At 40.8% G+C, this 25103-nt stretch overlaps 1 protein-coding gene across 13 annotated transcripts in view; it reads right to left on the reverse strand.

The window, feature by feature from the left end:
- Window positions 1-25103, reverse strand: part of ATP2B2 (ATPase plasma membrane Ca2+ transporting 2) — a 273342-nt gene that overhangs the window by 172802 nt on the left and 75437 nt on the right. For 12 of the 13 annotated variants that reach the window (XM_057404260.1, XM_057404271.1, XM_057404259.1 and 9 more), the window contains exon 2: window positions 10365-10848. In XM_057404260.1, the coding sequence (XP_057260243.1) occupies window positions 10365-10563 (199 nt within the window). In that variant the 5' untranslated portion in view covers window positions 10564-10848. Of the gene's footprint in view, window positions 1-10364; window positions 10849-21397; window positions 21522-25103 lie in introns of those variants that run through there. The other variant, XM_057404264.1, reaches the window with a different exon arrangement.

Genomic DNA, 25103 nt, shown 5'->3' on the forward strand with positions numbered 1-25103 from the left:
AGAAAGGAATTATCATTCCTTTCTATTTCAGCTCCTGTACATGACTAAAGTGCAGGAAGCACAGGGAAACTCAGGACTCTCCAATTTGTCACCCAAACTTCCAAACTAAAGTAACGACTTGAAACTGCTCAAAAAAATGGGGAAAGAAGTACTAGATTTGTTATATTGTTTAAGCAAAGAATTAACTGAGGGGCCTAGAACAATGCTTACGCTAAGTGCCAAGATTATCAATACAGACTTGCACTGTACTGTTAGAGCATGGCCATACTCATGGTCTTCCTGCATTAATGCTGACATGATCCTGAACAAACAGCACTCAGCCTGTAGCATCAGAGCAACTATGCCCTCATTTAGGAAGTCAAAGTGAAATTCTGCTGCGGTTAATAGATCCTTACTGAATGCAGTAAGGAAATTCTCCTCTCTCTTTTGTATCTGCTTCAAGGGCAAGCTCTCCTTTTCAAGCACACCTGCCAAGAAGTGGGCTATTCCCTATTTCTCCTCATCTCCAACTCTAATCAGAAAAGAGAATCATGACAGCTTTTGAAGTACTCTAGAAATCTGGTGGATTTTCCTTCCTGCTACTCTTTTTTTTTTTTTCCAGTCTTTTTGTACCTTGGAGGACTATACCTAAGCTGCCTTCATACTGAAAAAGACAGTTCCACTGTGGGAAGTGGTGGGGAGGAGACACTGACACAAAATGCAAAAGGAATAATCAAAGATGCAGCATAGCTCAAGGAAGCTCAGGTTTTCAAGTCTCTTAACAGAACTGACTCAGCTCACAATTCACACAGCAAAGGAGTATCTGCAGTCCCTGAAGAATTTCATTGGAAAGCAGGGAGGAAACAAGGGTTTAGTAAATGCTATTGTTACAGAAATAGCAGCTACATACACCCAGCTATTTGTATTATACAACAGAAATGCTCTGCATTTAATATAATCTGTGGTTGCATTGCCAAGTTCTGGACTGGCAATAAGGATGGGACATTAAAAGTGCATTGTTTAACCAGCTCCAAGGCAAGGATAAGGCATGAGAATCCTAATAAGCATTCAGAAAGGACATTTTTCTTTAAAAGTTAAAAAGAAAACTACTATAGCATGCTGCAAGCTATGGCAGACTGTGTCACCTATCAGCAGTGCATAATAGGTTCTTTATGTCCTTTTTTCAGGATGTGGGTGGAGGCCACCTTTGTCCTTCCACCTCAGGGGATGCGCAACTGCAAGTGTATTTTCTAGAACACCCAGACAGATACCGGTAAAATATTACTGGAGATGGGGTAGAAGAGAAGTCAGAAACTATAAATGCATCACATTAAAGGAAATCAGTATTAAGGAAAAGCAGTTATGTTTGTCCTGGAAGCACATTAAGTTGCCTGCCAAAAATACATCTTTGGCTTTATTTTCCACTTCCCTCACCTTTATAAATAACAGGCATGACAAACACCATCAACCTTTGACTTCTTGGAAAACAGATGGAAACAGTAAATTTGACCAGTCTAGATTTGAAGGATAAGTAGTGATTGCAAAAGGGGACAGGATCATTACTGCATCACACATGCTTCTTATCCCAAGTCTGTTCAAAAGAAAAACAACCACTCAGTCATGGTAATTCCTCCTGCAAGGCTACTGAACTTAGACTTACACTTTGAAAAGCACTGCCCCATTTCATCCAAAACCCTGCTTCAACAAATAACATGTAATCCTCTTCCATGAAAAACAAACATTACTGTTACTGTGAAGAATGGCACTGTCATCACCTGCGCAACCCACAGATGATCCTTACAAAGACTTTAGCACCAAGGTTTCTGACTTCCCATGGCTCAGCAGGAAGCAGCATTACTGCTGGCAGTGACACTTGGCAGAACGTCTGGGGACACCTACCAGAGATGCAGGTAATGGTTTTATTTTTTGATCTGCAGGTGGCATTGGAAAGGGAACATTTCTTGCACCCCTATAACTGTCAGCTGAGACAAGTGGTCAAGAGCTGCGCTCTTCCATTTCCTCTAGCAGGGGCAATCACAAAAGGATAAAACCACTGCATGTCAAGTGGTTGCTTTCCGAGGACAGCAACGTCAAGCAAAAACTCCTCCAATCTCTCTGATAGACTGCAAAGACAAAGCTTAATTTCATCAAGGGCAAACTGGGTACATCGATTGGATTATTCATTTGGTTTAATGGACTTTGCTTTCCTCCTGCAGCTTTCTCAAAGCAACAACAAAATGAAGATAAATCAGCTCTCACTCCAGGCTGACACACTATATATATTTATGGATTTCTAAGCCCTGCAACACAATAGAAGCAAGGTATTCATTATACAGCATTTGTTCTCTGCAGTGCTGTTACTCTCGCACAGGCTCCACAGAGAACAGGCATGATGGCAGAGGAAAGGCTGCCAGGGAGCTCGGCTCCATGCCTCTCCCCTCCCTTCAGGTCTGGCTTTAGCATTACTGATAAAACACATAGCTTTTCCTTTCCCAGTACTGAAGCCACTTTAGGAGGCACACATGAAAGTGCCCACGACAGAACACACTTTTGATCCCCCAAGCAAAGGGCTAATTGCCTTCTTCTGAGGGAGCACCACTAACGTAATCAATTTCAGCAGCTGATGTAACTGCCAGAGTTCATGAAAGCTAAAAATCACTTCCCCCATCATCATGTGCACAGTTGCTATTATGTTAAAGATCTGGCCTCATCTTTTCGCACACAATAAATGAGCTGGTTATGCCAACAAACTCAAACCACTATTTCTAACAGGATTACACATTTATCAACCGCACCACATAATGGCAACATTTTCCATCACTTATTATTCTGCAAAAATGGAATGACACATTGTATTGCATCATTGTACTTAGATTAAGGGGCGAGACAATTATGGCAATACATCACACAATACATTATGACGAATGTTAACCTACGATAACCTCTTTAGAAAGAGGGAAAGAATTACTTGAAGTTGCTGGGCCAGACTTTCTTTTGACTTACAACACATTGTAGCTGTAATTGAGCTGTTTACAATGAACAAACATTAGACCTGTGCAAAACAGGTGCAAAATCTCACACCCATTCATTATGCTGTCCATTGAAATCTGGGGTGTAACAACAGAATGTGTGTCTGTACTTAGTGAATACTGCCTGCAAGGATTAAATGGACTGCCTTAAAGCAAAGCGGAATTCAGTTTGTGTGACAACAGTCTTCTTTCTAGAAGTGTTGCATTTGCTAAAGTAAGATAATTGTTGAAGGAAAGATGCCATCCTGGGTAATCACATCAATAAATCAGCACTGGCCTCAGAAAATCTCTGATGCTAACTAATGCAACAGGCAGAAGACATTCACTTGCCTTCTTCCTTTCCTAACCTACCTCTAAAGCAACATCAGTTACAGACAGAGAAGTTCTTTGCAAACCATTTAGCATTCTCAGAGGAGCAGGTGATCTAGCTTATATTTATGTTAAAAGCTTTGTGAGGAAAATGCAGCGTGCAATATTCCTCCAGTTTTCTACAAGTAAACGAACAAAGCCAAAGTAAATCAGCAAGTGGCAAGACACGCCAAACCCCAGAAACAAAACAAGCAATGAAATTGTACTTATCACTTTGAAAAATCAAAGCCATTCATTTGAGATGCTTATGTTTGGGTAACCTTTGGAAGAATGTTTGCTGTTCCATTACACAAACAATGGAAATATTAGATAAGGAAAATAACTGCAGTTGCCAAGAATCCTCCATGCACTCCTCTCAAGCCATTAAACATGTAGATATTATTTTATGGATATATAACATACTGCCTACAGCAGGGATGTCAAAAGTCCAGAGCCATTTCCCCTAACCCCTGAGCCTGGCTGGCTCCCAGGAGCACAGTGCAGAAGTGCCTGACTCACCACGTGTACGTGGCCCTGCACTGCTATACATGCCGAGATACAGAAATGAAAGAGCCAACTTCAACCTCATTAAGGCCAAGTATTACAACTTGAATAGGCATGTTATATAGGGCTTTGAGATAGTACTGCAGGCCAAAGCAAACCTCCTTGCCTCACATGAGTTATTAACACCCAACCACCTTGCCTAGATTTTTTCCATCTGTTCACAATCTTGAAAGACCTGCTACAGTAATGGTGTTTAATGTGAACTTGGGTCAGACCCAGCATTTCCCCACAGAACAGAGCTGCAAAGGGCCAGATAAGTAATAACTGCTTCAGCACTTTTCTCCATAGTGGGAGAGCTGGGGCAGGAGCAGCCCCACGCAGGAGGGGAGGCCCCAGCTCACTCAGTGTGTCCCTTCCCAATGCTCACCACTCATCCCAGGGAGGCAGGCACCATTCTGGCTTTCCCAGGCATGTCCCCAAAGGTAAAGGCAGCACAAATCCATCAGCGGGACCTGTCAGGGGTTCAGCAACTGCAGCAGTAATGTCAAAATGAAAGAGCATCCAGAACTGCCTTCCCTGCTGGCTACCCAGCCTCACAGCGCAGCCATGCGTGACCTGCCGGCCACAGCTCCCAGGAGCAGGCACGGGCACACAGGGACTGAGCAAGCCAGGGGAGGCAGCCAGTGTCCGCAGAACTGCAGGAACATGTCAGGTTCTCACAAGTTCTCACCAGCTCAACCACACTTCCCACGGCACGAATAACGAGGTGAAATCCGAGTTTAAACTTCGGTGGTGGATTTTTCCCACGCAAGGTAGGACAAAGCAACTCTTAGAGGCCTTTGCCGGGACAACTCTGATGGCTTTTTTCAAGGGGAAGGCTGCTTCCGTTGTTTAAAACAACCCTTCCATGTGGACAGAGCATGTACAAATAAGGACTAGACATATACTTAGAGCTTGGCTTTTGGCATGGGTGTGTTGGCAAATTGGCCCGAGTTATGTTTTGACACCACACACGAAGTCGAGGAACCAGCCAACATGGTGACCTGGAGAGGGGACGACCGGGTCTTCTTACACAGCACTTTTCAGATGGAGTTTGAAGCTTCCCAAAGTACTTCAGCTCAGCCTCACAAAAAGATTTGTGGACAGCTACATGACATTTGGAGGTTTACGCGTGACTACGTGTATTCTTTTAAAAACAGATAAAATGATGCCATCACCAATGTCTTTACTTTCATAAACTATTTCTGATAGTGTGGCTTTATAGATTTCAATCTCTGGCAATTCAGTATTTTATATTTCTATTTTAAACTTATTTGTCTAAATCAAGTTTCTTTCATTCCTTTCCCAATTAGTTTCTAAATTGTTTACATATGTGTAGCTAATTTAACATACAGCAACATTACTATACGTGGTGCAGCTAACTGAAATTCAGCCTGTACTAGCAAGATCAGCTTCAAAACAGAATATTAAGTTATTAAAGTTGTATTTTTATAGAAGCAAGCTTAAGGAACCAAAACTAGTGAGTACTAAAAGCAAGTGCTTAATTTCGTTGTATTCAGTCTGTCTTCTTCTACCTCACAGTCACATCTGTAAAAGGCAAGACTGTAATAATGGAAAATAAATGCTCTTTGCTGAATTTATACTCGGTCCCTATGTACATGTAAAAACCATGCATTTCAACAGATAGCAACTTAATCTTTGTATCTATCTAAACCAAGGGCAGTTATGATGATTCAATCAACTTCTACACTAGAAATACCATCATTTAACTGCTATTTGGCAACCCCTGGTTGCCATGAGACCTTTTTACAGTATTCTAAAAGAACAGCTACAAAATACAAAAAAAAAAAATCAAACTTGCATTTTTCACGTAAAACGGGATTCCTCCAGCTTATGTAATAATATTACATCTGAAAGCTCCTCACACGCTACCAGAGCGTTCCCAGAAATGGGGAGACTCAGTCTGTCAGGCATCTACTAAACACCTGCAGAAAAACTTCCCTGGTAGAGCTGTATTATCCCATTATCACCAACGTGTAAAGTCTTTTAGAGCTGCCATTTGAGGCCTGATTGCATATATATCACCAATGGAAGACTTTGGTCTCTATAGAAAAATGAGACAAGCAGCACTATTCACAGCTTCACTTCTTGCACACACTGGAAATTCCTGCATCCAAGTATTTGAAGCGAGAAGTCACAGAAGTTAATTCCCTACAGTATTTTTATGAGGAGTAAGCATTTCTTTAATATTAAGGGAATGTAGATGAAAAGCTTACTGTAAACTGGTGCATACTACATGAAATTGTGGGTGAAATATGGGTAAGCATCAGAAAGACTGGATTCCAATCTCATCTGGCATTCACCCAACTAACTCATTACATTTTACCAGCAGTCCTTCATAAGGTATCACTAATCACAGAACCACAAGATCATTAGGGTTGAAAGGGGTCTCATCCAGTCCAATCCCCTGCCAAGGCAGGCCCACCTAGAGAAGGTTATACAGGAACGTGCCTGGGAGAGTCTAGAATGTCCCCAGAGAGGGAGACTCCACAATGCCCCTGGGCAGCCTGTCCCAGTGTTCTGCCATCCTCAACTTCAGAACTTCTTCCTCGTGTTGAGGTGAAACTTCTCATGTTTCAGTTTATGGCCACTGCTCCTCGTCCTGTCACTGGGCACTACTGAAAAGTCTGGCATCATCCTCCTGGCGCTCACCTCTGAGATACGGATGTGGATTTAATGAGATCCCCTTTCAGTCTGCTCTCCTCTAAACTAACCCAGCCCAGCTCCTGCAATCTCTCCTCATAGGACAGATGCTCCAGACCACGATCACCCTTGTGGCCTCTGCTGGACTCTCTCCAGTACCTCCTTGTCTGTCTTGTACTGAGGAGCCCAGCACCAAACACATCTCCAGACGTGGTCTCACAGGGCTTGAGTGAGCCTCAGCCTGCATGGAACATTACAGAGCTGCCACTACAGCTCTGCCCAAGGTGGGATTCAATGGTGTCACTGTGCACAATGACAGATCCTGCTTGTTTTCTGTATTACTAGAATATGAAAGTGAAACTAATTGGAATAAAAATAGTTTTCAAGCAAATGCACGTAGAGACACATTTGTATTTTTGCATATAAAGTATTTCCATAGTTTGTTGTTTGTTTTTTTGTTCTTTTTTATGAGCCCTTAAATGGTAGCTATTCATTATAATATAATCACTTTAATGAAGGAAATCCCTCAGGCACAACTGAGAGCTGGGATCCACACTGCATCTACAGCTAGAAAAGCAGTCAAAGAAAATTTAAGAAGAGACTGAAGCCTTGTAACCCATAACAACATTATTAGTTCATTCAGCATGTAAGTATTATTCTACTCAACATTCAGCAACCTTCTAAAGCTCCACTCTAAATTAACACAGAAAGCACTGGTAAGTGTATCTTCACCAACAGGGCAAACCAGATTTGACTCATGCATAGAATATCTTACCTGGAGAAGTTGAAGGCCTTTGCAAGACCTTCAAAAAGGCACCTTTAACACAAGTGATTGATTCTACCAGTCCATAGGTGGTACATCAAATATTAACACGGGAATTGAATTGCTGAGTAAACTCTGAGCTAATTACTACTTCTTACTTTCTAAATATCAAGTAAGCCAGTAAATTCGGATTAGACCGCATTTTACCAAATTATAACGTGCCTGCTTCCAGGCTACATTTTTTTCCTGCTCCAGTAACTACTTAAGCCATACCGCTCAAAACAATAAAGACTTCATGGAAATACACTCTGAAAGAGTTTAAAGGCCTGGGAAGAACCAAATTCTACAGACAAGTAATTTTTGCCATTCCATTCATATTGACCCCAGACCCTTGCCCAGCAGTTTGTTTGGTTTATTGAAAGAAGTAGTGTCCCACAGTAATGCTTATTCTGATATTCCTCATGAAATTGTGTAAAATGTGCAGCACTCCAGACAATAAAAACGTGGCAGTTAACTGTGCTTCACCAAAATTGTACTGGTTGGAAAAGTGCTTTTCAAGCGTAGCAGCAAAATATGGGATTTCATAAAGATATTCCCATGGGGAATCCACGGTTTGTTGCAAATACCAAAAGATAAAACTCTGTGGGAGCCTACGTCAATAATTTATTTGTAAGTCACGTATACTTGATGCTAAAATTACATTTCCATAGAAGAAACTGTTATGTTTCTTTCCTCTAAGAACAGTCCTATTTTCAAGGATACCCTTTTCACTGTATTTTAACTTTGTATGCTGCGCTTGGATTTAAGAAAAACGAGAGCTAGGCACTTATATGTAAGCATACATTTATATTGACATAAGCCTTTAGTTTTTTCTATGGACTTCTTATGGATATACTTTCTCTCAAATGAAAATTTCCAAGTTTGACATGACATATTTTAGACAGATTCACCCCTAAAATGGTTTTTCCAAGCAAAACAAACAAGATGAAAAAGCAGTATGACTGGGAATTCCCATTATGTGCTCTAATTCTGAATTAAAACCCAGCAGAGTCTCCAGGATTCAAAGGCTATGCTGATTGCCATTTGAAGCTGGAAATGTTTTTTCCACAATGCACAAGTGATGAAGTGCAGGTAAGGCTTAAAGGAAAGTTACCTTATCTGAAGTATCAGATATAGATTACTGCTGGAGTCAGCATGCCACACTAGTTGGATCCATACGCTCTGTTCCGATATGAGGAATTAAGTTTCCCTGATGTCACAAATTGAACAGATAACGCAATCAACATCTCCTTTGAAGTTCACATTGACCAGGTAACCGCTAGAGCGAGTTGGCAGAACTTTACTGAAGTCACTGAAGTGATCTCGCCTCACCCAGATGGAGACTTCAGCTTTGACATTCTACAAAGCGCTGCAGGATATTTAAGATGCTGAACCTCTAGAGGGATATTTATAAATCAGTGTTTAATCTGTTATGGAAATACAGAGACCCTGCACTTCAGTCTGGAATTCCCCAGATGCGTCGGAGATAGGTCAGAATCGCTGCATATATTCTCTATTGCTGCATATCCTCTGAAGCGTTGAATCTCTCGTGTGCAACAGCTATTAGGCTACTCTGACTGACAGGCATCTGGAAGTCCCAGACAAGTGGCAGGGTCTCAGCTTCCTATCTCTGCACTCCTACTGGGAGCAATCTCCAGGCAGGAAAAGAGGTCTGCCTGAAGGCTCAGGTTTGAGCAAGACCAGAAAAGGGGAGAGATCTGTCATAAAATGTTTGACACTAGTTACTCAGAACCAGTTAACTTGGTATTTAGAACACAAGACTGCATGCGAATGCTGAAGCACTATCGAAGCTGGCTGTTCACTTGAATACAGAATTAGTTTAATAATCCTCTTCTGAAAAGATGCTGTTCAGAGCTTTATAGTTTATAATGGTTAAACAATACTGAGTCTGTATATGATAAGCTGTAGGACCACGAAGAATTTACTTGAAGGCTAGGCAGTTATAGCTGCTTCTTTGGGACTTTTCGACTAGAGTTATTTATAATATCATTCTATGTGATGCTACAACTGACACGTTTAGAATTGCCCCACTAAGTCAAGCTCTTTCAAGCATTTAAGCAGTGGAGGTAACTAAATGATCTTAAAAACAAAAGTAACTTCAAATTAACATCCTGGCTACTTTAGAAGCACAGATAAGTATTACAGACTCAAAAACTTTATCATTTCTAAAAATGTTCATTCTCCTTGGAGATGAAAATACAGCGATTAAAATAGTATTCTTAAAATTAAATAGAATTTTACTCTCACTAAAAATGAAAGAATTGGTGAAAAAATTGCATTAGGAGAGGGAAATGTCCCACCATTGTCAATGTTTTACGGGGAGATACTTGGCATGACTGATAATCAGGTAGAGAACTCCACACTCAGAAGGATACTTAAAAGTTACGACTGGTATTATTAAATGTAAGAAAGTCGGGAGTTTGATTATGCATACAAAGTCCAGCTAATACAAAGATCAATACCATCATATATTGATGACTTAAGCAAAATTAAGTGAAATGTGATAATATTGTAAGCCAAGATTAAAAACCACAAAATACATAAGTATATTACATATTGAGCTACAGCATAACATAACGTGTATCTCAAAAGGCCATTTCATATTCTCATATGTTCAAACACCTCAAGATTCTTCTGAAGCAACCAGTCTGCACTTCCTTACCCTCAAGAGCATATATGTCAATGCCTCTTTATAATGCCATAAAGCAGGTGCTGATTTTTTTGTCTGCCTTTTATGGAAAAATTAATGCATTTAGCTGTTTGAATAAACTGCACTTCTTTTATTCTCACGTTAGCTTTACCCATAGCTAGATCGCTTTTATCTTTTTTCTCCAGAGACACTTCTGTTTTATTATTGTTGGCAAAAATGGCAGCACCGTGACAATTATGTTCAGGTTTGAAACAAAACCTCTTTCTTTCACTCTCTGGGGAGCACTTATGTAAAGTCCCCTGTTCCAACTGAAGTGAAATACACTTACCTTCTGTTGGTGATGTCTTCAGATGTCTGCAGAGCCCCTCTGTTTCCCCATATGTCTCTTTAATTTTTACTACTGCTTCTGTCCCTCGAAGTTCCATGAGGGAGCGCAGTTCTTGCAGTGTGCATCCAAACTCTCCTGCATGGTTGGCCTCATTTCTTTGGTTCTTGGAATAAAAATCGCTATTTGTCATGTCACCCATTGTTGCTGATTATATTGCTCCACTCGTTACAGTTGATAGAATCTTAAAACTGTTTAAAAATTGAAGGAAAGGAATCTTGAATTCCAATCGGAGAAATTAAAAAGAATCCAGTATGTGTCCGGCAAGGACGTGGAGGATGCCTCTGGCGTGCAAGGTGTCCCTGACTGGCTAGTGGTCTGCAGGACGGCTGCTTTCAAGGCTGCAGACCAGCTCCACTCCATTCACCATTGCCCATTATGCTGCACCCAAGCTGTAGAATCTACATGGTCATTTCTTCCTCTGGACCTTTGGGAACAAGCAGAAAGGACTCATTACAAGAGTGAGCAATAACGCTTTACAAAGGTGATATCAAATTTACTCTATTGTTGCAGGTTGAGTTGTCATTTAAGAAAAGCTATGCAGAACTGCTGTAGAGATCTGTTAAGTGCTGCGGGGAGTCAGAGCAAGGATAACACTAGCTCTGTTGTACATGAAGCTCTCTGAGGCTGAAGCTAAATGAGATGGCTTATGAATATTAATAAGTAACCAATTAGTCCAGCATGCTAGATGCACCTCCAGTATATGCTCTGGTTCATACAGCCACATCAACCTTTGACAAGAACAAAGACTCGCTCATAAAGGCTACAAGGTAACTAAAATTAGTTAAACACTACTAGTTTTCATAACAGGTTAAAGCACAACTGGTTTTCAGTGCAAGGACAGTAAAACTGGTGGAAAACCTAGAACCACTGTTACAAATTCAGAGCACATTTACATACATTACTCCTGGCAGCATGGCTTCCTGTGAAAGCAAGCAGAGCCCAGGACAGAGATGCAACGCCTGAAGGGTCCTGCCTGAACATCCAGCGCTATGCTCCATGTCATGGCACTGCCTCCTGTCAGCCCAGCACCAACACAGCTTCCCCCCACAGCAGGGATAAACACACACCCCAACACACACGCAGTGTTGAACAAACCACATTTGGATCATCTGGGAGACAGCCGATGACTTGCCAAAACCAGCCTTTAAAAGCAGTTCCCAAGTTCTAATGAAGTCGGTTTAAACACTGCTAAAACCAGCTATTACATTTGGCACAGAGTTTTAACAGAGATTAAATGTTTCTTTTTTGCTTCAAGCGGGTTAGTGGGAGTGCACTGTCTGATTTATAGGTCTCAGAATAGTTTTTCATAATAAAGATCTTTACAAAAGCATACTATCAGTTTGTCTGATGATGACTGACAAGCCTGTCATAGTCAATGTACATATTTTGAACACTCTAGGTACAGCAATGCACAGTGGAAATGGGTACACACATAAAAGGCGTATACAGGATGCTAAAGTGTTTAAAGTCCCAATTTTGTATTTTGTAACAATTTTAACCTCCCTCCCACATATTAGTTAACATAACACATAGGCTTGGTCTTTCCACTGCTCTAACTGCACCGTCCTTGGTCCACATGTGAGGAAGGTCAGGTCCGCTGCATGCATTAGTTCCTCTCTGCCAGTGCTGGTATCTGCTGTGGAGCTGCCTAATGCACCTTGCTCAATCAGACAAACTGAACCTCTACCAGCCCTCTCATTTACAGAGGAAAAACATTCCTTTGATTTCTCTGGAGGAAGGAAAAGAAGGAGGGTGGGGAGGAGAGATGAAGGACCAGCTTTAACACAATATTACAGATGCAATTAAAACAGCAGGCAACTGCTACATGCTTTGTCTACCTGTCCTATTTATTGACATATATTCCAATGCCAAGAAGTGCCAACATTGATTTGATGTCTTGCTTTTCAAGTTCACAACAAGAGAACAATTTCTGCACAAAATGTGGCTTACAGTGAGCAACAAAGAACTGGAGGTAGTAATTAAAAAGGGCCTTTATTTGCCTAGCTATAGCCAAGAAGGAGATATTCTGCTCTGCCAACAACACTCAGCTTTCCATGCTTGCATGCTGAATTCACAGCATCAATTCATTTTTAGACAATTCCCTATAAAGCAAACATAAAAGACCCGACTATTGCTTTATCTGTCTTTAAACCAGATGGATCTGTATTCTGAATAGGAATAACATCAGCCTGGAGCATTGTTCTGAAGGAACTGCAGGACAGAGATAGCACACATACCCAGTAAAACAGACTTCGTCCCAGGAGCACTGCAGCACCACAACCTCCACTGATGATATGCCCTCCCTTCCCCAAAATGATGATTTCAGACTCTTTGCGGCTTCATCTATGATAAGATGCTGCCGACAGTCACATTAAAAAGCAGATTCAGGTTTGACCATGGAAAAGGATACCCAGAAAAAAGGCTGTGAAAAAATGAGGCATCAATAATAATTATAATGAATAGCTAAAGTAACAGACTGGTGTTTACTTCCAGTAAAGGAATCTATTCCTTAGATAAGTACACATCAAGCTCTTGAACACAGGACATGTAAAACAGCCACCATGTTAAAAATGCAAACATGCCACTCCCCTAACAGAGAATTTACTGGGCTCTGCTAGTCCTGTGGGGTTTCAAACATTCCTCTAAAAAATAAAACTGCTCTAAAGAGCATTTGCCAAGGAGAGCCATATCCTGATCTCATTACAGATGCAAAGGGCACTGAACTCAATGTCAAAGATGTTTTCTACATGATTTTTCTGTGGAATGCACCCACCACCCTCAATCAAATCATCTCTTTTGACTCACTGTGCCATCACTACACATTAATATATTTGCTTCTATTTTTAGAAATTCACTGTCATTTGTCTGCCACAGCAAGACAGGTTTGCTGCTTTTTAGCATGACTCATCTGCCTGCTTAATTTTTAATTTCACCTTCAATTAAATATTAATCTATAAACAAATATGAAGTTCACACTTCCTTCACTCCGAGTTTGTGCTCTTTGCATTCACCTAGCATTCCAACACCAGGGAAACACCATCTCCTGGTTTTGAAAGGCAGATGACAAAATATAGAAAGCACAAGGCATGACTAACATTATTCACTGATAATGCATCTCTCATCCCCTGGAATGGGATATGGAGGTGTCACTCGATCCTTGAATCTCTCTTATGAGAAGCCCAGGAACATTGCCAGGGAGCACATCAGGTGAGCATCACTGACACATGACCATCTCTCCCTTCCCCAGTGGTTAATATTCCTTTAACAAAGGCTGAGAAGAAGAAAACTGGAGACTGGCATATGGCTGTACTACCCCACCAGTAGGGTTCAGGCTTTGCATCTCTCAAATAGATCAGATTAATACAAGTGGGTGAAATTTAGTGCCTTCTCTACAAGAAATCCAAGTATTGCATTAGGTTTGGGAAAGTTCAGCACCCTGAAATCCTGAGAGTGTAGCCTCTGACACCATCCTAGCACACGACCATTTCCTCTTCGATTAGGCGTATGTGGTCTCACCATTCCCTATGACAAGAGTTTATAGGGAAAACAGTCCTCCATGCACATGCTCAGCAAAAGAGAAATAAGAACTCCAGTAACTGAAAAAATAATTTCACATACGATGTCACACTGTTCTTCCAGACAAAAGCAGTAGCTTTTAATAAAGCTCGTTTCTTCTTACTTCTCTTACTAATGCTTCTGAAACAAGATTTAGAAACATGAAATTTAGGTTAAAAGGTTCCTAAAGTGCAGCATGCTGTGGGCAGAAAGATAAAATAGCAGCCTGTCTAGATCCACTCCAGGTACCAAAAAGTTTAATGTACTAGAAAGCCTGAGTAAAACACTACTCTCTTTTTTGTCATTTAAAAGTCAGAATTCAAGTCTTCACCTTGGTCTAAGATTCTGTTTGGCAAAGATGTTGCAGATTTTTGTGCACAAATGCATTACAAACTCAAGTTATTTTGTTGGTTTGGTTTTTTTCCTCAGTGTCTGTGTCTTGGGGAATAGGCTTCCAGTCCTGTAGAGCCCAAGTCAAATATTTTTAATCTTCTAGCTGCTTAAAGGAAATGCATGCCAATTAAAACAGAAGCAATTTGGATGAGCTAACTACAGGCCTGCTGGGAAAACCAGTCTTTGATTTCCCTAATCAGGAAAAGTCTCATCTTGGAAGCTTGTAAATATTTTCACAGTGTGTCAGAATGACTTCTGAGTAGATACCATCACCACAGCGCATTGATGCTGACTCCCCAAATTCAGGATATACTCATAATTCAATTGTTTCTTCTAACCTGTCATCTCAGATTATGCTAACTCTGATCTCAAATCCAATGATGAAGGGATCTCTTGCATTACACAGGGAAGGATGGAAAGGGAATCACTTCTTTACAAATTGGCAGAGGCACAGCCAGGTCCAAAGGCCAGGGCAGAGCAATTAGCAAAGCCTAGGTACTGTTCACTCCTCGTGCAGCTGGGCAGAAGGCATACAGATTGGGTTCCTCATGAATGAAAGGAAGGAAATTAGCAGCTCCCACCTTCTGTATGTAGCATTACTGTCCCACTTGCATTAGTGTTTGACTGTAGATATAATGATAGCTGGTGCCTTGGGACTTACAGAAAAACCCCAAAGTAAGGGGGGGAAAAAGCACAGGAAATGTCACATCTTAGTGAGTAGCAGATGTTTAACCAGATTCATCTCTATTCATTTCATTAGAGATACCATTCCTTGAGAAAACAGGCCTGGAAGCAGATTTAAGGAAATCTTCTCTTGAGTCTGAGCAAAATCACCTGAGAGAGGCTTTTTGAGACCACAGATCTCAAACTCTGATGAGAGCTGTGGATGGAAAATAATGAACTCATGGCCGACCTTTTCAGGGTGAAAACTGCTGAGAAAGAAAACCATAACCAGCTCTGGAGAAGTCTCCAGATGTGCAAAATAAATTAAGTTTGGCCCAGTTGTACCACCTTTTACTATTTCTGTTCTTTTCATGTCAAGCACAAAATGCCCATCCTCTTGTGAATATAATCTTTGCAGACCAGAATGGGAAACGGATTGTCTATCCAAGCAGCCAGTGAAGCTAATCAAACACACCTACAGATGCTCAAACTCACACTCTCTTAAAACAAATACTGACTTTGAAGTTTAATTATCAGGAATGCACAAGATGCAGAAGGAACTAAGGAAAAACACTGCTTGAATAAAAGCAGGTTGGCACCTTCACAAGTGTGAAATTTGTGTTTAATACCAGGAAGCTAAGAGTTGATAAAAAAGGAGAAACTGAACTTTGTAGCTTAGTGTTGTCAAAAATAACCTGACTTCATCATTACATTTATTAATGAATTTCAAGTCACGTTTAGTTAGCTTGCACATAATTCAATCATGACTGTGAGGGTGCTGAGGCGCTGGCACAGGGTGCCCAGAGAAGCTGTGGCTGCCCCATCCCTGGCAGTGTTCAAGGCCAGGTTGGACACAGGGGCTTGGAGCAAGCGGCTCTAGTGGAAGGTGCCCCTGCCCATGGCAGGGGATTGGAACTGGATGGGCTTTAAGGTCCCTTCCAACACAAACCAGTCTGGGGTTCTATGATGAACACGCAGGGATGAGACATTTGTACACTCCAACTAAAATGGATCCTTCATTCAGTTGTCCTTAGAAATATGTTTCCCCTGTTAATATGATGACATAAATACAAAGTTAAGGTATTATTTTAGAAAGATTAAAAAATAGGTTTGTTTTGGTTTTTTTTTCTTTTCTGTTTTTTGTTTGTTTGGGTTTTTTTTAAATTATATATATATTTGGTTGGTGTTTCATTTTGGTTTTGTTTTTTTTAAATCATAGGCAACTATCTACCATAATCCCTCAAGTAAACAATTGTTTCAGTCCTTTCAGTATGAATCCATGCTTCCAACCAGCTTGGACTTCTGGTAGCAGTTTTGTTATCAGGTAGGATAGATAATGATTCCATGCCTCCTGTAAAATATGGTTGATTATCTGAAGCAAAAAAAAAAGGCACTGTCACAAAACAAATACTTCTTAAAGGGGCACAAAATGTCATTTGTTGCAGTTGTACAACAAGCCTATTTACCTGGGACTTCTACCAAATGGAATCAAGCTCACAAATTTGCTGCAATTTTTATCCTTTCTTTTTTACCAGTACACTGAGATAAACCTCAAATAGCAATTGTTAAGTAAAACTACCTCCAGTGCCCTGCTACAGTGTACAGTTATTCAGCCTACAACTCGATACCAAGTCTGTTTTCCACCATTACTCATGTAAATGTTTACAGCAAAGCCACATGAACTACCAACAGGAACAAAACTATTAAAGGAATCAATTCAGTCCCATTAAAGTCAATGAAATGACTCTGTCAGTGACTTCTGGGGGATTGGATCAGGTCCTGCACATGAAATCCTTCCTCCTCTGATGCCAGAATTTCACTCTTTATGAATGCTGTTAGGAGATAGACTGCAATAAGAAACCAAATCCCATTTATTATTGCTTATCACTGAGCTCTTGTCTGAGTTACAGAATATTCTTGGCTTTGCTGTGCAACACCCCCAACCCCTGGCGACTTCAGGTGCTGCTGCAGAGGTGCCCAGCTCACCAGCCTCAAGGGGCACAGAGCCCTGCTCACTGCAAAGCCACCTCCTGTGCCTCCAGTAAACTCTGTACTAACCACAAGTGTTAAGAACCCTCTCTCATTTCTTGCTAACACTAAAATGAATTTGTTTTGCTTTGCTCTCAGTGATAAAGTGAAAGGTTGTTTTTCATTAGCTATTTATCTTCTCAGGACTCTAATTCCACACTAAAGCAGCTACTGGATTCCTTTTATTCACCACCTCCCTACACACATTCCTGCTCTTCAGGGTTGCGCTTCTGGCACTGAACAGAGACCCATTCTACACCTTTGTAAGCTTTAGAAAATTCTGGTTTTCATGTATACCTGCATTCATTTTATACAAACACAGCACAGTTGTTCCAAGGAAGGAGCAGTCCCAAACTTCATTATCAACTTAATTGAAAACATAATTGGAAAAAAAGCTAAGGATATTCAGAATTCAGATAGTCAGCTATCATTAAAGCAGACGTAGAAAACAATTTAGGTTAAATGCTCTAAGAGCAACAGCTGATCAGCTAAGGAACATATCCCAGAACAGATCTGGGATCCAGCACAGATCATGGAACCAGTTACCAAGCTTGGGGCAGGGGCATCCTCTCGCTAGCATAAAACACACAAAAGATGCATTATCCATCTGTGGTGTAGTAGAGAGATCTACGGATCATGTATGAGCTCCTTGTACATTTGCACTTACACATTACCAGATATCTTAAATCTAGAATTTGAATTACAATGTGACCTTTACCATCAAGAAGGTATCGGCTTCAAGCACATAATGTCAAGGAATTTTGAGAAGTCTATGCTCAGATCTACCTGGTATCTGATTATATCTCATTTTAATTATTAAATTCTCCAGAGCATCTTAAAAGCAAGAGGTTCTCTAGCGCCTTACAAATAGCATCTTCAGATTGATAGACACGGATTAAATGCATCCGACAGTCCTACTCTACCACACACCACCAAAAATCTGGGGGCTTTTTTTCAACCTGTGCTCATACGGGACACTCAATTTGGTTCCTAATTTTCTTTTCAAGTCCATTATTAATAATTTCATTACAACAACATTAACTGGCCTCTCTAATCTTCATACCTTAAGACTAATTCAAAGTTTTAATACTGTGGTAGATGCTGCCATTGCTCCTGGTAAGTACACATAAATCTTAACCTCAATTTACCTCCCCTTCTCAGATGTTGAAACAGTATTTGACAGAGACTTTTTATCTTAAAAATATTATCTGTGTTTGAACCATCTATCAGCCTTTTAATCAATAAGCTACAATTTCTACTCACAATCCTCCTTTGGCCTGTAAATGTCAGAAAACCAGCATGGGAAAGTGCCTTGCTAATTGTTTAGAGAGTTCTTGAGTGATAGCAGAAACATTTCCGGTACTGGCCCAAATTTTGTCATAAAAGTAGTCTCAAATACTTAAATGAGGCCAGAATTGTATTTTTTAAATAAGCTGGAGATAAATGGAGGCCTCTTCCTCCATGGATGGAAGCAAGAGCAGCACATCTATACTTCTGAGGAAGCACAATGGAAGAGCACTCATTAATGTGAAATACACATTTGATGGATTACTTTGCAGTAAAAGTTGACAAGTATCCTGGTTTTTATAAGTATGGCTCTACAGCATAGATAATAAAGACTGAGGAAATCCATAACTGATCAGCTGCAGCAAAATTCATTGTGGTGTGTCTTGTTCTGAACATTGAGGGTTGAAGGCCAAAACCAACTCTTGCTTGGTCAACCTGTATCTCCTTACATCAGCTCAAATGGCAAGGATGAAACCAGAATAAAAACCGAACCTCTGTCAGCAATCATGGCAAACAGGTCAGTGGGGTTTGTACTCTTAACATGAAATGTAGATAGAAATTACATCCAGCATGCAAAAGTCCCAGTGGCTGTTTTACTAAAACCACCTATTTTAATAGCCATATTCCTGGGATCGATGATTATTTAGGAGGTGTCACAGTTTATTCTAGAACCTACCACAACTACTTCACAACACATGCAATTTACAGGCAAGATTAAATCCACATATTTTTCACGGAGAAAACCTTTCACATTTTAACATCTATTTCCAAGCTACTGCAGTATGATCGAGTATTGACACTCAGATCCCCAAGAAAGAAATTCAAAATTCTACACAGCAACCCAAGGGAAACCATTCAGGGAAAAGATTAAACCAAACAAAACCAGCCCTGGACTTGCTATGCTGTTTTCTCTGTTCTTCTCTCAGCAGCTACCATATAAATCAACCAACCATCAGCAGTGAAAAGGACTGGTTACCTACCGATAGACAAGTCCACCTTTAGAAGAAGGAAAAAAACTCGGAGCATATTAACAGGCTGCCAACTGAAAGACAGGAGAGTCACAGCACAGCCATACCAAAATGGAATCAAGATTGCTATATTTAGCCAAAAATGCTCCATTTCGTAGAATCACAGAATGGCTTGGGTTGGAAAGGACATTCAGGTCATCCAGTTCCAATCCCCTGCCATGGAGGCAGATACCTCCCACTAGACCAGGTTGCTTTCAGCCTTATACATGCAATAATGTCTTTTACCTACAAATGGCTTTAAAACTGAGAGCAGAGGAATCAATTTTTGCAGTTACTCCGCCTTATATTTGTCAGAGGGTTCTCAAGAAGAGGTATCTTATTATGCTATTATGATTTAAAGCCATGAAAGCAATACTGAAGCTTTTAGTGCAGCACCACTGGTGGTTAAAGAGATTAAGAAAACCCAAGTTCCATGCAAGAGGACTCTAAACAGAATAATGAAACAGGAAGAACACAAAATATGAAAGAAATACCATCTGATTGTTAAAAAAGCACAATATATCGTTCCTTCATGAGTGACTACAAATATATACAAGTGGCATTGGAACATGCACATTTCTCACACACACTGCTCCCATAATGGCTGTAAAAGAAAACTGCATGCTATTTGTTCAAAAAAATTTATATGTAGTCCACCAAAATGAGAGCAGAGAGACCAAATTATAATTAACAACTGTGCTTGGTGCTGTAAGAACCATCAACGACAGATTTCGGTGGTGGTGTTGCCCACATATTTCAAAGCAAGTGACCATCTTCATTTCTGGGGCTCGAACCACAAAAGGGCTACGTGCAGTACCAGGATATCAGCCACGTGGAATGTTTTAGTTTTGCCAGGCAGGATTTTTAAGCAAAGAGCCAACACATCTCACTGAACAGGAGATGCGAGTCCAGCAGGTGCCAGTCACAGACAGACCAAGTGGTCTACTCCCACAACACATCACTCAAAGCTCACACCAGTGCTTCCCAGCAGCACAATGTACATCTGTAAAAGCCACACAAGTTCTAAAAGCTTTCTTTTAAGCTCAGATTGTTCTTATCCTGCTTCCTACCTAGTTACATCAGCCACCAGCAGTGAAACAACCCATGCCTTCTCTGGGTCTGCTCCTCACACACACTAACGAACAGTACATGCTGTATTCCTCACTGTATGGCTGCCCTGCGGAGTCAGACCCATCTCTGGACCACCTCCATGACATCAGAAGGCTGCCCTGCATGCCACCCAGTTGCCATGCATCTTTCAGTAGCGAAGCACCCCAACCTGCATCATCACTCCTCTGCAGTGGAGAAAAAGGCTGCTCCAGACTGCGCACAGCCTCATCTTTATCTTCTTTTCTATTGACAGCTTTTCGCCTCCCTTTGACTTACCTGATCATTCCCCACAGACACACAGTACCTCCCTATTTTGTACAGTAATGGGTAAGAAGACACAAAGCAATTCCTATTACAGTGCTGACAATACCGTTGCGTTCTTTCTTCTGTTTTGCTCTAAATCTCATCAGGAATTATGTCAAATTAAAACACATAGCTGCCTTACCTACCTCCTGAGATCAGTTAAGTAAACATATAAAAACAAAGCCTACCCTGCTGCGTGACCATACGTTACACAGCATGCCTAAACATAAACCATATACGCCTCAGAATTCAAAAGCAGCACAATGTGAAAATATAGCAAATGTAAAAATCAAACTTTAAGAGATTTTGGATTACTGAAAAATGAAGCTACCAGTATTTTAAGACCCCCAGCACACATATTAGAATTAAGTTCCTATAAAACTTCACATCTGTTTAAATCTCCTGTATGCCACTGAACTCTGTGCATAAGTACGCAAACACAGGAAGAAAAATCCTTCAGCTCTGCTGCATCTTGGGGAAAACAAGTTATATGGTAGAAGACAAAACGCACCTTTCTTCATAAACATGTAACTGCATTGTGCTCCAAAAAAACCTGCATAAAACTTTTTTAGAGTCATATCAAAAGGCCCAGCTTTACAACATTTCTCTTTAAAACCTTCAAATTACCTATCTTAGCTACTGACCATAGATCCAAACCTTGAGAGCTTTTCATTCCAGCTTCAAACGCAAACATCCTCAGCCACAAGCATGCGCAGATTCTGCAGGTAATACAAAGTTACAATAATATCTTGCAATTGAAACTATACTTTGGTTAGATTTTCCTTAGAGGTTTTCACAAATACAGCCAACAGAGCTAGAAGAGAACAAACAGCCACCCCATATAGCTCCCACACAAAGAGAAAGCCACCTATACCTCTCCCAACTTGTATGGCCAAACATCAGGTAGCTTATTGCTATTACCTGCCACAAAAAGCACATGTGATTCTTGTTCTATTTAACTGGGGGAGAAGGGTGGGCAGCATTCATGGAAGACAGAATCTAACATCTACCATGAAATGTTTAATCTATAAAAAGAAAAAAAAAAATCAAACATGCCTTCTCCACAGTGGTTTCTAGCTATGAACATCTTCACCACACTGAAATAGAAGCAGAGCTACCAGAGAGGTAAAGTCAGCAGCACGTAAATCCATGTAAAAGGATGGGAGAGAGATGAGAGAGAAAGAAAAAGAAAATTCCCTGCAGGACTCAGTTGTACAATAGAAGCTGTCATCCAAGGTCACTCTTAAGAAAGAGAGCAGCCAAAAAGGAGGTTTTAAATCTCAGTGGGCATTAGCTGAAAGACATACAGTGATGGCCTGCAGTGATTTTAAATAGGACATTCACAAAGGATTAAAAGTATATATGTATCAGTCAAATCAATCAAAATACCAGACTTTTGCTAAACGCTCCCTGCACAGATTACTCTCACATACAGAGAATCAAGAAGTTGTTTTGGAAAAGAAATTACAAACCGCAGCTTTATTGAAATCATAGGGACACACCGTATAAAGGCCTCAACCACAAGAATGACGTTGCTCCTTTCTACTGAAAACACCTGAGCAAGATGACAAAGGTTTAACACCACTGGGAATAAAATAAAGGAGCAAACTAGCACCCTGCGCTAGAGCTGACAGAGCGGGGAGCGCGCTGCAGGGGGGGACTGGCACTGTTTGATCTCAGCTCCTCCCGAGTGGTGCGGCACCACATCACCTGGCCACGGCTGGACATGCAGGGGTGCGCCAAAGCTGTCCCAGAAATTCCTTAGAAAGAATAAAAAGAATCTGGGGAGAGGCATTTCAAAAGCAAACTGTTCTTCACATTCAGCTCTAAGGAAAGCTATTTGATTTAGCAAGCTGTTTTAAAAGGGTGGAGGGGGAATCACTCTTCCCTCAAAAATGTATACAGCACAGACACTACTCTTCTGCTTCACAACAGCAACATTTGGAAAACTATTTAACCTTTCTATTTTTATCTGGGTGCATTCAAATTACCAATAATGTACAACATGCTGTAACAAAACCACTGATGGAGGGTATAATTTTCCCTCAAGCACATTATCCTAGCTGGTGGCCTAGAAAAATACATTGATAAAACAGCAGCAGACATCAGTTGATGGATAAAAAGCGATCACAGTTATGTAGTAGATGTTGCTGCCCAACCTTAAAATCATACAATTAGCCAAAAAATAAAAACAGTAGGATGGGACATACTAACACCACCACGTTATTTATGGGGCCATACTAAAACTCCACCTACAAATATGGTTTTAAATAGACCAACAGATTATCATCTCACAATTTAGCTATTAACACACAGGTTTATTTTAAAGCCATCATCATGCCTGGTACTTTTATTAAATATCTTCTTCCTTGCCAAGTTCAATCGGGATCTCATCCTAACCATGATGAGCTTTTAATTTTCTTTTCTATTAATAGCAACTTAAAAATAAAATGTTCTCTTTCGAAACTGTAAAGCTGTAACTTTCTTTAGGAGCTGCAAGGGGGAAGAGAGATTAATCTTCCCACTCTGCATCTCTTAATACACATTAGCTATCTGCATGTATGGGAAAAAAGTAAGAGGACAAGTAAGAAAAAGGAATTTTCTCTAAAAGTATCTTAACTGTAATTCCACACAAGCATTTATCATGGCTCCAGAGCAGTAATAGGGAGTTATCAAAATACAGGAAATAAATACTTCAAGAATTTCCACCTAGGTTTTGAATAATTCTCAGTAATTCTCTTGTTGGTCATCACTAGATAATAGATTGATGAATGACATAGCTGAAGGATACAGAGGCTCCTGCCCAGCAAAGCTCGTCAGCAGATACTCAAATTTCAGCATAATTGGGTCCACACTAATTCCCCTGCAAATGAGGGAAGATGGAAAGTTAGAGACGAGTATCATAGCACTTTGGGCCATCTGACACGTGGATTGGATTGTTCCAGCTGCTTTTCTTCTGTTGCCTCCTTCAAGTAACAGCAGAAGAAGGGACAGACAAGATCATCCACAGGCATAGGATCTAGAATGGGTTATCACCACATGCTGCAGCACTCGCTTTCACCATCACACTGCAGTGCTGCCTTTACTTGCAAGAAATGGAATCAATAATACCAAGTCCTAGGCTGTCGTCGAAATCAGAGAGCTCTACTCTCTCCAGAAAAGCAAGGGACCAGTAACTTCAGCCTGCACAAACACGAGAGAGGGCAGAGCCCACGGTACATGGCAGTGCTGGACGGACCCACAGGTGTGCTGCTCCATGCATCCCTCCAACCCAGCTTCCCACGCTGGGAGCTGCATTGTCCTGCTGTGAAACCAGTGCACAGGCCAGGCCCTGTGCTGCTTCGAAAGGCATTTTCTCTCATTGAATGCTTGTGACCTCTCTTTTAGGATATGGGCCTTGCCACAGCTCTTCAGGCCTATCTTTATCTAACAATTGGAACACTGAAATGTGTTTTAATGAGGGATAAACTGAGACCATCTGGATGGCTCAGCTGCTACAGAGCATAACTGTTTGCTGATTTTAACCATGTCTCTCACAGAGAACATAGACCTGTGGTGCACAAAGTGCACTACTTTGATTTCTCCTTGTAATCAAATGTGTTGATCTAAAAATCCATTTCCAGCAAATTGTCTGTTTTGGGAACAACTCCCTCCTCAGCTCTGAACCATGGGGATGGGGATGAGCAAAGGCAATTGGGCTGAACAGGTATTTTTTAAGAGGCTGACAGCGAGCATTCTCAGTGAAATCTTCCATTTTGGAACATGAGCACTACTTATTCATGAACAAATGTACATTTTTCAATTGTAAATCAATACTGAGTGCTGGGTAACTATACTGCTATCAGAATATATAATTTGTTGACCCTATCTATATATATTCTGCAAGACAAACAGTGAGTCTACTTGGGGAGGTAAAGAAAACAACTCCTTGTAGGTTAACTTCCCATGTATCCTTATGGCATGGTCATAAAAGTGGCAGCATGGAACAAATGGAGCAGCAAAAGCCTCTTCCCACAGCTCCACAAAGCACTGCCTTTTTCAGTATTACCTTGCTGTTAGATAAGCATCTTAGGTTTATGTCACTCAATCAAACTGCACCATTTGTCCGCAATTACCCAGCAATTTTAGCTTAGGATAAGCCTAGGATGCTGCTCAAAGTGGGGCTTTCCATGCTACCTGCTGCCCCTTTCAGCCATCACTACCCTCAGGCCACCGGCAGTGGGGTGAAAATATCTAACTGCACCACTTTTATTTGCCAGCCAAGATTTATACCTGATTGTACAGACCAGAATGCTGTGATTTTAGTTTCTCAAGATGAAACTGTTCCACTATG

This window comes from Pezoporus wallicus, unplaced genomic scaffold (genome assembly GCF_028554395.1).
Source record: "Pezoporus wallicus isolate ANWC-B61680 ecotype Strahan unplaced genomic scaffold, APGP_CSIRO_Pwel_v1 contig_5935, whole genome shotgun sequence".
In the NCBI taxonomy this organism is placed as follows: domain Eukaryota; kingdom Metazoa; phylum Chordata; class Aves; order Psittaciformes; family Psittacidae; genus Pezoporus; species Pezoporus wallicus.